The sequence below is a fragment of the Scleropages formosus genome, chromosome 16, assembly GCF_900964775.1.
Source record: "Scleropages formosus chromosome 16, fSclFor1.1, whole genome shotgun sequence".
Lineage (NCBI taxonomy): Eukaryota > Metazoa > Chordata > Actinopteri > Osteoglossiformes > Osteoglossidae > Scleropages > Scleropages formosus.
The window spans coordinates 11,048,792-11,066,104 of NC_041821.1; the positions used below are offsets into that span (position 1 = coordinate 11,048,792).

Here is a 17,313-nt window from a genome sequence, read left to right on the forward strand (position 1 = left end):
ACAGCAATAATAATAATAACAATAATAATAATGACTACTTTTCTGTAGATTTTGTGACTGGACTATGCTTCTTGTCAGAAATCCATTCCTAGCTATAACTGAGTTTTGCTTTCCACTCATTAGTTTCTGAGGTGTGAAATGAAAGAATACATGTGAGCGGTGAGCACGTCTCCAGGGATGCTGGAGTCCTTGTTCCGTGAAGGATGCGTGAATAGCTCGACACTACGGTACTGATGCAGACTATCCACCCTCCCATCCACCCAGGTGTTATGGCAGCTGGACATCTTTCGGCGGAGTCTGAGACAGCTTCCGGGACACTTCTGCCTTGGCGACGCGTGCATCTTTTGCGCTTTGAAGGTACGGCACTCGTGTCCCTCCTGCGACTCCAGTGTAGCTGACGTTAACAATAATGCCCTAACCGCAGCCACCGCAGCTCAGCCACTTTACCGTGTCTCTACAGAGCATCTTCACCCAGTTCCAGCACAGCCGGGAGAGGGTGCTGCCTTCGGACAACCTGCGCCACGCCCTGGCCGAGACCTTCAAGGACGAGCGTCGCTTCCAGCTGGGCCTGATGGATGACGCGGCCGAGTGCTTTGTGAGTGCATCCGCGAAACGAGTTCGGGCCCACGTGCCTGCGCCAGCCTCGGGGGGGTTGGGATGGCGCGAGGGACACGGACACGCTGTCCCGAAAAGGGCTCCTACCGCCGCGACTGATCGGCAAGGTCGGCCTGCTTGCTGCTCTCCAGGGGTCCTCATGAGGACTCTCGACGTTATCGTGGCACGTTATGCAACCGCGTGCTCTGACTCAACAGCGGGAGGAGATGCAACTCATGTCAGCTCCGCCAAGTCACATCGCACTGGAGACCTTCTTTACTACAAATCAGATGTCAGAAATCAAAAATCAAATATTCCTGTTCGGTGGACATAAAAAAAAAAAAAGCAAAAAAATCCGAGCTGCAAAACCAAATTAAACGTAGCTTTATAATATGAAGCATGTAATAAGTGCCCATTGTGTACAACTATACATTTGTACAAAGGCAGAGAATGTGCACGCTCCGCAAGGGCGACTGCAGCTTAGTTCCAACGTACGAATCCAAGCGCAGGGATGTCCGTAAACCAGTCCCATCCACCTTGTAAACGCGACTTATTATTTCATCCATAGTCTCGGTTTAGAATGCTGTGAACGTTAGACTTGTTAAAAAAAGTTCCGAAATATTTGTAGCATCCTCCAGCATCCCCTCCTGCGCAGATTCGTACTGTGCAATCATTGTAATGAATATCCTGAAATTCGAAGAAGGCGGCGCTGTGACCAGTATGGTAGGCAAAATTATGTGTGTAAATTAATCTGTTTCATAGAAGATGCAAAGCTGTTATTTCCCCCGTGGCTTCCGCAGCAGCATGTGTTCGCAAGGCTGTACGACAGCATGGCTTTTCACACGTAAGGCTGCTGACACAGCCTCCGATGTTGGCAGCCTCTACGGATGGGCTGCTGAAACGGAGCTTTCGCTATGCGAGGGAAGCGATCTTGTTTTTATCCTGTTTTTCTGCTGCAAGCAGAGCACAGCTCATGTACAGTTTGAGTGGACTGTCAGTCAATATCAACCCATTGGATATTATTGAATGACTGCTGACTGTGACATGTTGTTAAAAGGAACCGCAGACAATTCCCACATTTTTATTTTCCAGTAAAAATACTTTTTTTTTCCAGTTATGCCCCAGAATATTTACGAGTCATTTTTACAGTAAATTTGAGATGAGACAAAAAAGACATTAATAGTCTAATGCCTTAAATGTCAGTGACCTTTATATAGGTTAACTCAACAGTGCAAAGATGGTCATGACTTTTCCAGCCCATTTTTACGCCTTTATAGAGAAAATGTGATTTAGTTAGTTCCAAAAGTTTAAGGTTAAACTCCAAAAATGAAATTTGTCGTAGTCTTTAATAAATCAATAATTTGATTGCATGTTTATGATGTCAGGGTTAGCAGTGCAATATGTCCATAAGCGTTGGTACATATAACATTTTTATGGCTTTAGTGAAGGATAAGTGGGTTTTGTGGGCCTCACACAGCGGAGCAGCTATAAGCAGTCCTCAGACGGTTGATTATTTTCTGCCAGCGGCCGGCCTACTGGTGTGAGCTAATTACCGCAGAATAAATCATTATTGGATTTGAGTTAGATGCCAGGTGCCGAATGGTGGAGAATGGAGAGATGGATAACGACCATCGTGGAGGAGGCAGGTTCTGGCAGAGACAGCCCATTTGGACAGCAATAACGAGAGAATTTCACAGTTTATCATGTATACCGTGGCTAATCCTCGTTTCCTTGTGGCTCCAGTTCAGGAGAGATCCTTATGAATAAATATGGGGATTATCGAGGTAAAGGCTAATTTAAATGTACAGACAGAGTGACGGCTCCTCAGTACTGCACTGTTAGAGACTTTATGAGGATGTAAGAACCCGTGGTTTTGTATGGAATCTCCTTTTCCGCAAAGGAATTCTGGGTACGAACGGAAGGTCCCGAAGTCATTTGCGTCAGTCTTCCGAGGACGACGTAAGGATGTCGGACCTGTCGGTTGTGCCTCTTACGTCTAGACATTTAGACTAAGGCCAGTGTGTTCGGAATATGTGAGCAAGCAGATTTAACTCCATGGCAACACAACTGATCGAAGACACACTCCAGATACCTCTCCTTTTTTGGCAGCGGTGGCCTAAGCTAACTTGGAGGTTTCACCGAAGGATTGTGGCACAAAGCAAGGTATAAAAAGCTTATTAACTCATGCCTTATTTATAATGTACTGTACAGAATGATTAATTTGTAAACTCATATAAATTATTATTATTATTATTATTATTGAAGTTTGAGATATATTCCTGGTTAGTGTAAACGGCAATTTGGGACTTAAAATGATTTAAACAAGAAAGATTTTAAAATGATTTAACTTGCTCTACGGTATAAGGACTGTTAATAGAACTAAAGTTCAGTAAAATACAGTACCATTTATTCTTATGTAGTGCTCTATCTTGAAGACGGACTCAATGAGTCCACAAGTTTCCACATAATACTATTGACAAACCATCACTTTTGTGTTTCCAAATTACATTAATATTAAAGTACAAGATATTGACAACAGCTTAAATAAATGAAAGTACACACACTGGCTGAAACTGCTTGTCCCAAGCGGGGTCGCAGCGAGCCAGAGCCTAACCCGGCAACACAGGATGCAAGGCTGGAGGAGGAGGGGACATACCCAGGATACGATGCCAGTCTGTCACAAGGCACCCCAAGCGGGACTCGAACCCCAGACCCGCCAGAGAGCAGGACCCAGCCAAACCTGCTGTGCCACCATGCCCCCCTAAATGAGAGTAGTACTGCAGTAAATATAAGAAACAGAGTAATCAAATATGTTATTCATGATGAAGATGTGGAAATACACAGCTCCTCACAAGCATCTGCTGAAAATTGTTCACGCGCCCTCTTAGCAAGTACCTCGTAACATGGACCGCTTGTGTGTTTGTCGCTGCGCCACAGGAGAACATTCTCGAGCGGATTCACCTGCATATCGTGTCTGACGTAGGCATGGAGGTCTGCACATCAAAGTCCTGCATCACTCACCAGAAGTTTGCCATGACGCTGTACGAACAGGTAACCTTTCTGCGTGCATCCTCTCCGTTGCTGTAAACTCTATCTGAATCTCAGATTATTAGCAGGACAGGGAAAGTTACTCTTCTATGTAGCTGCATATTTTACATGTGCTAATCAGCCTGTATGTAAGTATCTATCTATCTATCTATCTATCTATCTATCTATCTATCTATCTATCTATCTATCTATCTATCTAATCAGCGGTACTGCAGTGCCCATCATGGACTTTGAACCAGCAACCTTCAGATGTGTACTGTGTTTCCTTACTTGCTCCGGCACTACTGGCTGCCCTCTACTAATGGCTATGCTCTTGTTTCCCCCCCCAGTCTGTGTGCCGGAGCTGCGGGGCCTCCTCGGACCCCCTGCCGTTCACAGAGTTGGTCCATTACATCTCCACGACGGCGCTCTGGTAAGTGGCGGCCTCCTCGCGGTGGCGCAGTGCTCTCTCAGCGGGGGGGGGGGGGGATCCAGCTCGCTCTCACTCTCTCTGTCTCTTTCCCAGTCAGCAGGTGGACCGGGTGCTGGAGAAGAGCGAGAGGCTCAGATCAGACATGTTTGGAGAGCTGCTGCAGGCTGCCAGTACCACTGGGGATGTCAGGAAGTGCCCGGTAACTCTCTTTGACGCACACACGCACACACACACACACACACACACACACACACACACACTGGCAGTGTGAACCTTCCCTTCCCTGTGTCCTAGGTGATTCCAATCCACATATGACTGTTTATCTGTTCTCCTTCCAGCCAGCTCAGTGTTGCCAGGCTTAGTAGGAAGGAGCAAGCAAAGGGTGTGGAATTAGTGGTTTCAGATAAATACAGTATTCGAAAAAAAACTTTAGCTGTGCACAGCACTGAGTTCTTTCCCTGTAACTGACTGAGATGATGCCAGTACTGCACCGTGTTACTATATATATATATAGCAGCCAGGCTTATCTGTAGGCGCCCTTTCATCTCCATTGGCAACAGGAGCGCATCGCCCCACGATACAGCTGTCTGCTGCGAGTACTTTGTACTCTGCTCCTAGGATGGTGGCATCACAAGACCCTTCCGATAGGGACTCTGCCTAACGGGAGCAGAAAGTATTGCCGGGCATTTTACCATGCGGTTTTTCACCAGAGATATGCTGAATTCTAGTTTTTCACTGGACTATGAAGCCTTAAAGGATGCAACATGTTTTAACTCAGCGATTGCATTTTTCCCCCAGAAGCACGTCGTGCTGTGGTAATGGCTGTAAAAACTCCACCTCATGTTTATTATAATGATACGTCTCACATTTCCGTCCGCAGATCTTGAAATTCCCCTATGGAGAGCCTTGGATTAAATCTAATAGTACAAAGAGAATAGATAGTATGTTCCTGGGTTCTAATTTAGCAAAAAAGGACAGAGTTAAGGCAATTGTCATTTAATGTGTGAGTCACAGTAGGGGAGGCATTTCATAAACATTTCCAGGGCATTCTGGCAACGCAAAACACGATATTCAAAGGAGCGGGTGATCTGGCCGTGCTGTTATTCACATCAAGTAATACAATAATACTCTGCTGATTCTTGGCTCTTCTGTACATATTGGTGGGTTATGATTGAAGGAAAAGACACAGCAACTGTAAAGCAATTGTGTGAATAATTGTTTATCTTTTTCCAAGGTGGTTTTGTTTAGTTGTGCAGTTATTTGTTTATTCCTTTAGCCAGCACTTTTCTCCATAGGCACTTAAGAGTGTTAACCTGCTCACGGTAATTTAGCCATTTTTACAGATTGGTCATTTTCTGTTTTCCAAGTTTATTTTTGTACACGGTGTTGAACCGCTTGATTATGTCATTTGCTGCCCCTCGGAAATTAACGTGCTGATGGCTGGCCGTCCGTTTCGTAGCTGTCCTTCATTTACATGTACATTTGCATCTACGTTTACATTTACATTCCGGCGTAATTAAAAATAACAGCCTAGATGCACATTTCCCACGAAGAGCCGGTTAAGTGTAAAACTTGAAGTTACAGAAGTTACAGAAGGTGCAGCAGGTGGCGTAATGATTAAGGGTTTTACTTTTTTATCTGGAGGTTCCCAGTTTGAATCTGGTGTCGTTCCCTTGAACAGGGCACTTATCCTGAAAAAATACAGTAAGAATACCCTGCTGTGTGAATAGGCAAATCATTGGAGACTTTATTATCTGACATTATAAACTAGCTTGGACCAAGGCATCTAAAGACAAATGAGCAGTTTTACTGATTCCGGTACACAGAAAGATTTACTCGTGGTTTGAGAGAAAAGTGGGTATTAAAAATAAAAGCCTTTTTTTCTTTATCGGAGACATTCTGTTTTCTCAACACTTTACCCGTTTGTGCAGAGCAACTGCGGGCAGAGTATCAGAATTCGACGCGTTCTCATGAACTGCCCCGAGATCGTAACCATCGGCTTCGTGTGGGACGCGGAGCAGTCCGACCTCACGGAGGATGTCATCCGGTGCCTGGGTCCTCACCTGACTCTCTCGGAGGTAGGTGGCGAGGAGGCGGCCAGTTTGCCCTCATTCGTTCATTGCTTGTCAATAAAAAAATTTTATGCATGCCTGCCTGGCTGCGGACGTATGAGTTACACGCAATGGCAAATTATATTTCCTGCAAATTTCCTGCATGTTGCAGAAGATGTGCAGCACCCCAAACTGGTCCTTCAGTGAAAATGTCTTTACTGCAGAGACAACATGGATGAAATCTTGTTCCATATGGTACTTGATGAAGTAGGATCAGTGCTGCTCTCACGCCACCCTCGTTGTTTGGGTGTTGGGTGCAATACAAACTGTCCCCAGCAGAAACATTAAGGCGTTCATCTGTGAGAAATTCCACTTTGGGTGCCAATCCTGCAGCGTGTGTAATGAGACCGGTAATCCCAGCGATAATCTCTGTAATCTGTCGGCCAGCTTTTCTGCCGCGTCACGGATGAGAACGCCAGGCAGAGCGAGCTTCTCCTGGTGGGCATGATCTGCTACTCCAGCCGACACTACTGCGCCTTCGCCTACCACACCAAAACGGCCAGATGGGTCTTCTTTGATGACGCCACCGTGAAAGAGGTAGGCATCAAAAGCCCTTGGCCGTCCGGGCCTGGGATAAAGGGGAATGGGTTCATCTACCGTCCTTGAAGTCTTCCTTCATTACAGACAGAGTTCTAAAAATGACCTGTATTCTGAGGGAAAATACAGCGGTGCCAATATTAATTTGCATAAACATAAAATTTTTGATATTGATTGTATGTGGTCTTGAAACGATGTCAAAAGTGCCATAAACAACCAGAAATTAATGTATGATGATTACTTAATGTGCTTGACAAGGACAATTAAAATAGGACAGGGTCTTTGGGGGGGGGGGGGGGGGGGGGGGGGCAGAGGTCCCATTAATCTTATACAAGTGGAATCATAGACAGAAACAGGTGTTGTGAATGTCAAGGGCGTTTACAATACGGAGTCTCGTGAAAGGGCCGGGTCTCGTTGGAGCTCACAGAGGAGCCAACGCAATCCACAACAGACTTCCCTCCACTTTCTCTTATACGAAAATACTGTATGGTACCCAGATGGGACGTTTAGTCAGGAAAATTGAATATTGCACCCTGTCAGCTGGGTTCATCCACATAGTTTTGTCTCAGATACATAAAAAATTCATGTTACAAATGTAGGATGTGATCTGGTACAGACAGAGTATCACAGGGCAGCACAACAGAAGGTGAACACCCTAAAAATGGTTGAAAAAATGTAAATTTCATGTTTTAATTCCGCTGGGTTACAAATTATTAATGTTACATGGTAGAAATAGACAATGCACTGTTATGTAAAAATTCGTAGTAGCCTCTAGGTAGCGACATGTCTATGAGAATGGATCTCAGATTGTGCAGATAGGAAGGAAAAAGTGACACTACCTTGGAGGATCTCCTAGAGGAAGGGAAGAAATGAGTAAATTCTGCCTTGAAGGATGTGGTCTCAGTGGGGGGTGGGATGGGATGGGATGGGATGGGGACAGTTGCTCAAAGTTCTCAGGACCTACAGACAGCACCGCATCAGCTCTGCTCCCAGGGAGAAGGCAGGTCCTCACTTATTGACCTTATTGACTTATTGAAGTTCAGTTTTTCCCAGAATAGGGGTTTTTATTTAAACCAGCTGTGGATCCTGTTTTGCATTGTTTTTTTTTTTTTTTTCTCCCCCCCATCTCCCTGTCACATTGTCTGCCAACTGAAAAGGAACAATGGATATTTGTTTAATTTGCGCACTATGATGGATGAAAATGTACCATAACAGTTTATTTTGGCTGGAACATTTGTACTGCGGTATCATATGGGGCCTGTGTTAGACATCTCTTGTGTTTCGACACTATTGAAAATGTTTTTTTCTACCAGCTCCATGTACGCCTTGTAAAATAATAATAAATTCATCTTCACTTAAAGCGTATAATTTGCTATGTTCACATTCAAGCTTTTTTTTAAATTTTTCGGTATCACTTAAGCATAATAATACCGGCTTTGCGGAGGAGAATCCCGCTTGTCATCTTACTTGACTTTGTAGGTTGGGGCGAAATGGAAAGATGTCGTTTCTAAATGCATCCGAGGCCACTTCCAGCCGCTGCTCCTGTTTTACGCCAACCCCGAGGGCAGTGCGGTCTCCACGGAGGACGCGCCCCGCCAGACCACCCTTTGGTCCCATCATAAAGCCCCGGTCAACGGAGAGGCAACAGGTGAAAACAGCAGTGTGCTATTAATTAATTATCCTATTTATTATCCAGGTATTGTATCTGCCGTGGTGCAGCAAAAGCATTTCCAAAGTTTGTGCCATGCTGTGCCTCATTTGATTTTCAATCACTCTTCTTCTCTCTGTAGTGCCAAAACGTGCCTTTTTAAGCCCGACTGCGTTTGACCTTTTCGTGAAATAAACAGGATGTCAGCGGACGAACAGCCAGTAGAAATAGGGTAGAAATAAGCTATATTTCTCCCCATCAAAAAATATCCGAAAATGCTGTTCGCTAAATGTAACAGAAACACTTTTAAATATTTATAAGGAAGCACTAGTGCATCTTAATGTAATATTGGTAACTAGAGCTGCTGCCTTTCGACTTGGAGGATCTACGTCTGAGTCTCACCACCTGCTGTAGTATCCTTGAGCAAGATGCATCCTGAACTGATGCAATGAACATTACCGAAGTGCACAAATGGGTAAATAATCACAGGTAGCTTACCTCTGTAAATTGATTTGGAGGAAAGCGTCAGCTACGTAAATAAACGTAATATGAGAATACAATAATAGATTTTTAATTTTTTTGCTAGTTGCAGGCTGGAACTCAAATTTTCTGTTTTTTTTTTTTTTTATATTTAATTGTTTCTGTGGTGGGGGGGGCGCGGTGGCACAGTGGGTTGGACCGGGTCCTGCTCTCCGGTGGGTCTGGGGTTCGAGTCCCGCTTGGGGTGCCTTGTGTCCCGTCCTGGGTGTGTCCCCTCCCCTCTGGCCTTACGCCCTGAGTTGCTGGTTAGGCTCCGGTTCCCGGCGACCCCGTCTGGGACAAGCGGTTCTGAAAATGTGTGTGTGTGTTTCTGTGGTGGTGCGGTGGTGCAGTGGCGCAATGGGTTGGACCGGGTCCTGTTCTCCTGTGGGTCTGGGGTTTGAGTCCTGCTTCGGGTGCCTTGCGACGGACTGGCGTCCCGTCCTGGGTGTGTCTCCTCCCCCTCCAGCCTTTTGCCCTGTGTTGCCTGGTTAGGCTCCGGCTCCCCACGACCCCGTATGGGACAAGCGGTTTCGGATGATGCGTGTGTGTGTTTCTGTGGTACAGGTGAGAGCTTTTATAATAGGTGATTGGTGAGCTCTGAGTGACATTTTTAGTATGTGAAAATAAGAAAAACGAGGATTATGTGAAGGATTCGTATGGTGAATATAGTTCTCGTCACACTCAAGTATTCACCTGTATGTTCCCTTCATGCCGTACTGGGTTATTGTAAATGGAGCCCAGCAGGACAGGAGCTGCTGCCTTCATCTAGGCCGCTGCCTCCCAGTTGTCCTTCCCAGTTAGCTAATTGAAATCACAGCCAGTTCTGATTTCGTGCTCTGTTTGTCGTTAGCGGGCAGATCGTGTTTCTGTGTTGCTGGGCCGACTTGGCAGCCAGAGGGCCTGGTGAAAAAAAAAAAATAAATAAAAAAAAAAAACAATACCAGCCATTTGGAAGTAATGTCAGATCAGCATGCCAGTGTTTTATTGAAGGGAAAAAAAAAAAAGAAAAAAGAAAAAACTTGTGCTGTCCTCAGATAGCCCCAGGATGCCTTTCTGCCTTAGAGTGATGCAGTGTGTTCAAAGCCCAGCTTTCATCGGGTTTTAGGGTTTCTCAATAAAAAACAAATGTTGCTCTCCCTGTGAGTGCTGCCTCTGTTCAGGTGGAATTAAATTTAATGGTGGATTGCATTCCCTCCTAATGCATACAGCTGTGAGAAAAAAATGTACGAACTCTTTGGAATTATGTGGCTCTCTGCACGAATGGCTCTTAAGCTGAGTCAGTCATAACAATAAATGAATACAGCCTTATTAAACAAAGACACAAACCATTTTACATTGCCCTATCTTATTGAACAAAAGGTTCTGTTTCGTGTGCATTTTTGGTATCTCTTGCATTTGTGAGACTTGTTGTTGCTGATGTATTCTGGAAGGGAAGTATCAGGAGCAGAATGAGGTGGGACGGTTGCTCCTTGTATAAATTTCCTAAAGAATTTTGTAATGAATAATATGATTGGTTTGAAAATATTCAGGTAGAAATCTGGATTGTGATATAGTAACTAAGTAACGTATAACCGATTTTATGGGTAGATACAAAATATTCAGTTCGAAATGCAGATTTCAGTTAGAAATAAAATTATTTCTGTCTGAGATGTTCTTGAACAACAAATTTTTTTAATGGTCTTGCTCCCGTTTATGGTGGATATAGCAAAATCTTCAACAAGTATAAAGCAATCTGTTTTGACCAAAGAAAAAATCTGCTTTTAAGAGTGACAGATAAATGTTTCCCTTGTGGCTTAAAGTGCGCGGTTTGCTGGGGCTTTCATCTCTTCCGATAACGTGCTGTAGGCAACGGGGGGGTTGTTGAGCATCCGGCTGACATTTTCACACACTGCACTGAACATCCTCAGTGACGCGTGTGACTAAACCAGCCACTGCAGCGGATGCAGAAACGCCGCAGCCGGTACCATATAGGGTCTTTACTTATGACAAAGGACAGAGGGTTCTTGGGTAAAGAATAAAAGTGCTCTCTCCAGACTCAACACTGAGCATTTTGTAGTGTTTTCCCAAGCTGGAAGCTCCATCTATGAGGCTGTCAGTCCATGTATGATTCTTTGCTCTCCACATTAATGCACCATATTGGCGTGATCAATGTGAGAAGAGTTTGTGTGCTTGTTCACCCCCCCTACCCTACACTCTATGTGTTTTCCGTCACAGGGCTGGACACCGAGGTTTGGACTAAAAGGCTGGACACACCTAGGGAGAACGTGAGCTCCCATCTCCTTCCAGGCCAGGGAGGGTTCAAATCCAAGCTGCAAGCGCCGTCCCCTGGTGGTGGGCGTGGGCCAGGTAGCGGCAGCACGGAGGGAGGCCCTTTGGTGATGCTTTAGCTTGCTTTCTTCACGAGTCACAGCACATCTTTGTTTGGTTTAAGCTGCGAAAGCCTAAAGGCTCGACTGTTTAGCGTGTTTTCCTTCCTCCTCATTTGCAAAAATGTTACCTGTCGCTCCAGGCATCAGACGCAATGCAGAGGGTCTTTTTCAGGGCTGCGTTTCATATGACTGTCTAGTAATAGAGCGCTCACATGTTAATTTGGGCAACAGCTTTTCACCCTATTCGTTGTGCCTGCTGGGTTTGTTCGGAGGCTCTGGGTCTAATTAAAGGGCGCATGGACAGTGAGCCCAATTATAAAAGTGCTGTTATGAAAAGCTAAATTGCCGGACCCAGTGAGGTGGGCAGTAAAGATATGGGGTGAGTTCATTCATTTTTCAAGACCTGTTTCCTTTTACGTTCATTAAAAGCTGCCCGAAGTGCCCAGTTTCCTAGAAAAATGGAGGATACACCGCTAACGCTTCACTGGGTGCTCATCCCCATGTGTAGATGCCAGTATGTCATTTATCGACAACAAGGCCATTTCCACTCCACTTTCGCCTGAGTGCATGGCAAGATGGAAAGGGTGGTGGGGTAGGTTGGGACGGTGAGTTGCTAGTGCTCATTAGGACAGTCTCTGTATTTTCCTCTACCCTGAAGCTAAAACCTCGCCCACCAGTCCCAAGAGCTGGCTTAGAGAGTGCCCTCAACGGCCGGGAGAGGTGCGGACCCCACACCCTCAGAGGAAGGAGTTCTCTCGGGGTCAGCGAAGACAAGACGGCCCGGCCCACCGAGGTATGAGCTCGTCACCCTGTGAGGGTCGGCTAGTGCGTTTCCTGCGTGCCTGCCCCTTCCGAAGGCCAACTTGGAGAAATACGGTTCATTCTGTACGTGGCGTAGCGTCAACGAACTAGGTTTGCTGAAGACCGACATCCTCCCCCACCCACCAATTTATACAGTTTCTCTTTCTGGGGCACTGACACGAAGCGATGCAGAACCCAGGTGTCGGTGCCAAGGACCCTTACGTAACCAGAGATTAGGGGAAACGTGTCGGAAGGGGATTACTTGTCACGTGTGAATGCGGTTACGCCAACTTCCGTGCGGCGTCCAGCCGCGGTCTCTCAGCACGGAAAGCCTGTGGGAAAGCTCTTGCAGGAGGATCAGGTGCTTCTCACAGCCTGTTCCATATTCTGAGCTGGAGAGTTTCTGTGGGAAAGTGCAAATGCAGTTAAACCTTCCCATACCTGTGAAATACAAGGAGCCCTGATCTGACATTTAGTGGTTTAGACGGATGGATGGATGGATGGATGGATGGATGGATGGATGGATGGATGGATGGGACTATAGACGGATGGACAGGTAGAGCAAAAAATGTATTATGGTTAAACATGAATTGTGACATCATGGAAACTGCTTTGCTTGGAGTAGATGCTGAAAAAGGTTGTCATACTGCAAATTTATTTATTTATTTATTTAGTGGTTAAGAGTCCGGATGAGGCCTGGCCTAGTATGGATGCATATTTCTCTTTTAAAGCATTGTCCAGGGCTGCCATGATAATTTACCAAAATGTCAGGTTGATAAAAGATGGAAAACACAAATAACCACATCTCTTCTTTTAAATTTATTGTATAAAAAAAAACAGCTCCAAGTCTGACAGTAATCTCGACGACAATTTACTAAACACTGACCCAGGTAAAAATGTTACCAGTGGAATTAGGGATGATGAAGTTGTGTGTAACACTATGGAGGAAATTTTGACTTACTCAGGGAAGTCAGTCTGAAATGATGGTATTGAAATGAGTTTATTAATGGAAATTGTTTCTGCTGAATATTGGGATTTCTCATAATTTATTATGGTGCAATATATAAACTGTATGTTTTATAGGATACTAAGGGGTAAACTTTTTTCATCAATGTGGCATTTATAAGCCAAGCCAGTTTTGTCCAGTATGGAGTTAAGAGATTTTGGGAGAGAGCTCCAACGTTCAACAGATTTATTGGTCTGATTTCTTGTCTGGATTTTTGGGGTTTAGTGCATCTGTTTTCCTGCACCTTTTCCAGTCTAAATCCTCTACTGTCTTTGTAAATATGTTTTTTGTGTTTTTTTTGTAGCACTCGCACTGCTCAAGGTCTTACCTTGTAAATATCACAACAAGACCCCCTGTGGTTTTCACCAAAACTATTTTTCAGACCCTTTGTCAGATCCATCACAAGATGTCATTTTAGTTTTAACAAAGATTTTATTTTAATTCCTATATGATCTTCTTGGAGGGAAATACGTGGCTCTTTATAGTTGCTTTGACACGATGACCTCTAGGGCCCATTCCCTGTGCGAGAAACCTCCGAAAAATGCTGCAAGACTGGGACGTGTGATCATGGGCCGAATCCCTTGGGCATGTGATGTAGTACGGTGATAGTACTTTTCACTAGACCCACGTTCGGTGTGGTCTGTTCAGTCATCCTGAACATCACTGGTGTCACGTGATCTTGCTCTCTCTTTTTTATTTCTCAAGTTAGAACAAAACGCATGTTTTAAGAGATTCAGGGCCGTCTTGAGGAGTTTTTGAATCGAAGCAGGGCGCATGCTGTATGTTCCTGTAAGTCACTTAAAGTCCCCTAAAGGTGGTTTAATTTCATCGTAGCCACAGCCCTTCCACGAAATTAGATTTTCTGGTCGATGTTACTGCTACCCTACATCTTAGCTGGTTACACATCTTTAATAATAATAACAATAATAATAATAATGTATGTGGCAGTAGCAGAAGGCATAGTTACAGATACACCTGCCGTGTTTGCCCCAACACTGACTTTAAATTGCAGATCAAACATGTTTTACACAATAGTTCCTGGCACGAACTTTCAATTATTGTGACTCCATCCTTCAGTTCAAAGCGCTGAAGATGAAATGGAGAGCAGTCAGAAAGAGAGCAGGTGCAAGAGCTCGGTTCATCCCGTACCTTTGTGTGCCCAGCACCTTGTGTGCTGCCTTACTGCTTTGGCCTCCCTCCAGGAGTGCCATCACATTGTGTTTGTTTTTTTTCATATGTTTTTTTAAACTCGAGTTCTTGGCATGATTCACGGAATCCTTGACAGGTCTCCGCATGGACCCTCGGGCACCCAGCAGGGAGCTAGAAGGGGAAGCCAAGGCTCCATCGCTGCAACTGTTGCCTCATGGGAACAATACCGCACTCCACTGAGACTTTTTTTTACCCACGGTGCTGCCTCGGCTTGCGTCCGTCCTCCCTTTCGCGCAGCAGGGAGACTGAGAGTGGCTGACAGTGCCTGCCACCCAACAGCGTGTGTATGATGTGATGCAGGGATAGACTGTGCCAGGCGTGCTTGGCATCGCTGGGTGGGTACAGCTTTTCTGAAGGAGCTGCCCATGAGCGGCTGTAATGCAGACATAGTTACTGTGCAAATATGGTAAAATACACCAGGAAGTCATACCGAGCAACCCAATACCGGGGTAAACTGTTAACCAAGCACAGTTACTGAAGGTTCAATTAAGACGTATTGTTATTGATAACGATGGGGGGTGCGGTGGCGCAGTGGCGCAGTGGGTTGGACCACAGTCCTGCTCTCCGGTGGGTCTGGGGTTCGAGTCCTGCTTGGGGTGCCTTGCGACGGACTGGCGTCCCGTCCTGGGTGTGTCCCCTCCCCCTCTGGCCTTACGCCCTGTGTTGCCGGGTAGGCTCTGGTTCCCCGTGACCCTGTATGGGACAAGCGGTTCTGAAAATGTGTGTGTGTGTGTGTTATTGATAACTGATTGTTATTGCTTGTTGTTTATTTGTAGCATTTATTTATTGTTTAGTTGGTCGACATACCTTTCATTTCAACCTTTTTTCCTATTGGATATTTCATTGACCGATTTCAAGAGTCCATCCCTTCTCATGGAAAGCCAAATTGCTCTGCTGCCCCATGAAGTGCTACCCTTGCGAACAGATGAGGGTCGCTGCATTAGTAAACTGGCCGTAGTGAAATGTTTCAGTGTGGTGTTTCAATATGCAGCCATTTCAAATTATATTTATAATGATCAACATCCTTTTTTTTTACATTTTTAATGGCTTTGTACATATAATAAAGTATGTTTTTCCACTTGCAGGAAATGGACAACTTATTATGTTGACATTTCGTCTGTGATAAGGATGATAGGAGGTCTGTTCTTTGGATGTTAAAAGTCACTCACATGATGTTCTTCAGATGTGTTCTCAGAGAAGATGCGCTCCAGATCGATGTCCCCCCCAGAGAATGGGATCCGACAGCATGGAGATCTGAGGTTGCATAACGGTCAGGGCAAGGGGCTGTCTCGGCTGGACAGGACACCCAACCAGAGCAGACCATCCCATGAGTCACACTCACAGTGTGCCCCAGCTGCTGGTCCCTGCCGGAAACACGAGCGGCCTGCAGAAGCAGACAGCATTTTTGATGCCCGGGAGAGAAGTGCGATGGGCCGTGGAAGGAGCCGATCTTGGAAACCAGTGAGAGAAGCACTGAACGTAGACAGTGTGCTGAATGAGCTGGAGAGGCGGCAGCAGGGGGCCCGTCGTGCCTCCCCTGGCCGGCCAAGGGCACGCTGTGAGCGGGAGAGACCCCGGGCCAAGGAGGATCGTAGGCCCAACAGCCTCATGACCATCTATGAGGACGAGCAGAGGCAGGATGTGGCGAGTCACAGCTCCCTGGAGTCTGAGAGCCAGGCAAACCCAGAGAGGGACAGGGCAGAGCACAGGGGCAATCTGGAGTGCAGGGTTCGACCGGAGGGCACGGTCAGCCCCAAGTTGTGCAGAAACAACTGGACCATCCAACGCACGGAGTCTGGTTATGAGAGCAGCGACAGACTCAGCAATGGCTCCACTAATCCAGACTCTCCTGTTGTGGAAAACTTTGCCTCAAAGGAGCTGAAGCCTTTCACAGAGACTCAGTTGCCCAGGTGAGAAGCCATCCTTGTGTTGATGCATCTAACATATTTTACCATGGCATTTTAGCATATTTAGTTCTCATTCTGTTCAGTTTTGTAAAGGGTTGTTTAATGGTTAGACTGAAACATTTCAGGTTACTATTGTGATCTCTATTTTACCACTAGTATATTGAAAATCTTATTAATAAACAACAGTATTGATGTGAAGAGCTATGAAGTTTCAAAACATCCAAAATGAGATCAATGTCTTGGCAGATGGTGCAATATATGCATTTCCATGCTGTATGAATAGTTAAGTAAATGTAGTTAACTTAGCACCGTAAGCTGATCTGGAGAAAATGTCAATTAAATGAATAAATGTAAACATAAAAGTGAATGGATTAACATCCATTTCCGTCGCAGAGTTTGGGATGAAATGAAAAATATGAAAGTCAGCTATGATATGAAATGACTATGTTTGTATTCCTTTTTGTTTCTTCTCCATAAATGAACAATCTTTAGGGGTCTGGGCAGACAGAGCAAAGCCGACCACTCAGATATGGACCCCTTGTCCGCCTTGATGTCGTACGGTAGGCAGCTTGGACTTCTTGTCTTGAGTTGTCTGGATAAAGACACCTGCTATGGTCCATCCTCTCTGCTTAACCCTTCCATAGCCTACTGGGGGAGAAGATATTTTGCAGGAGTAGTTGGTGAAAAGCATTTTACTGTTTATCATGCGCATTTCCCTCTGTTTTATTGGCTGTTGTAAATACAGCAGTGAGAGGGCTGCACCACGCCACTGCGGTGATCACTTTGATTTTCCTCACGTTTCTCATATTCATAAAAATAGCTGCTCTGAGTTCGGTAACGTAGCAACACCAGCATGTGGAAACTTTTTAAAGTCTTATTACTGACTCATCTGTTTTATCTTTGTAAACAATCCCTTCATACTGTGATTCAGTTACAGAACGAAGAATGCATAAAGAGTAAACAGCATTTCAACACTTTTTTTTTGCTGATTTTTACATTTACATTTATTCATTTAGCAGATGCTTTCGTCCAAAGTGACGTACATCTCAGCAAAAGTACAATTTCTGCATTACATTAAGAGAAAAAGACATGGCTGCAGACATGTGACTCAAGTAAACCTAGTTTGTTACCTACCACTTGCTGCACCGA

At 45.2% G+C, this 17,313-nt stretch overlaps 1 protein-coding gene across 3 annotated transcripts in view; it reads left to right on the plus strand.

The window, feature by feature from the left end:
* The window catches only part of usp53b (ubiquitin specific peptidase 53b), a 33,768-nt gene that overhangs the window by 6,597 nt on the left and 9,858 nt on the right, over nucleotides 1–17,313 (plus strand). For all 3 annotated transcript variants that reach the window (XM_029259177.1, XM_029259176.1, XM_029259178.1), the window contains exons 3-14: nucleotides 265–357; nucleotides 461–595; nucleotides 3,532–3,645; nucleotides 3,972–4,054; nucleotides 4,148–4,253; nucleotides 5,986–6,132; nucleotides 6,553–6,702; nucleotides 8,182–8,350; nucleotides 11,087–11,218; nucleotides 11,900–12,034; nucleotides 15,441–16,167; nucleotides 16,657–16,724. In XM_029259177.1, coding sequence (XP_029115010.1) covers nucleotides 265–357; nucleotides 461–595; nucleotides 3,532–3,645; nucleotides 3,972–4,054; nucleotides 4,148–4,253; nucleotides 5,986–6,132; nucleotides 6,553–6,702; nucleotides 8,182–8,350; nucleotides 11,087–11,218; nucleotides 11,900–12,034; nucleotides 15,441–16,167; nucleotides 16,657–16,724 — 2,059 coding nt within the window. The remainder of the gene's footprint in view (nucleotides 1–264; nucleotides 358–460; nucleotides 596–3,531; nucleotides 3,646–3,971; nucleotides 4,055–4,147; nucleotides 4,254–5,985; nucleotides 6,133–6,552; nucleotides 6,703–8,181; nucleotides 8,351–11,086; nucleotides 11,219–11,899; nucleotides 12,035–15,440; nucleotides 16,168–16,656; nucleotides 16,725–17,313) is intronic.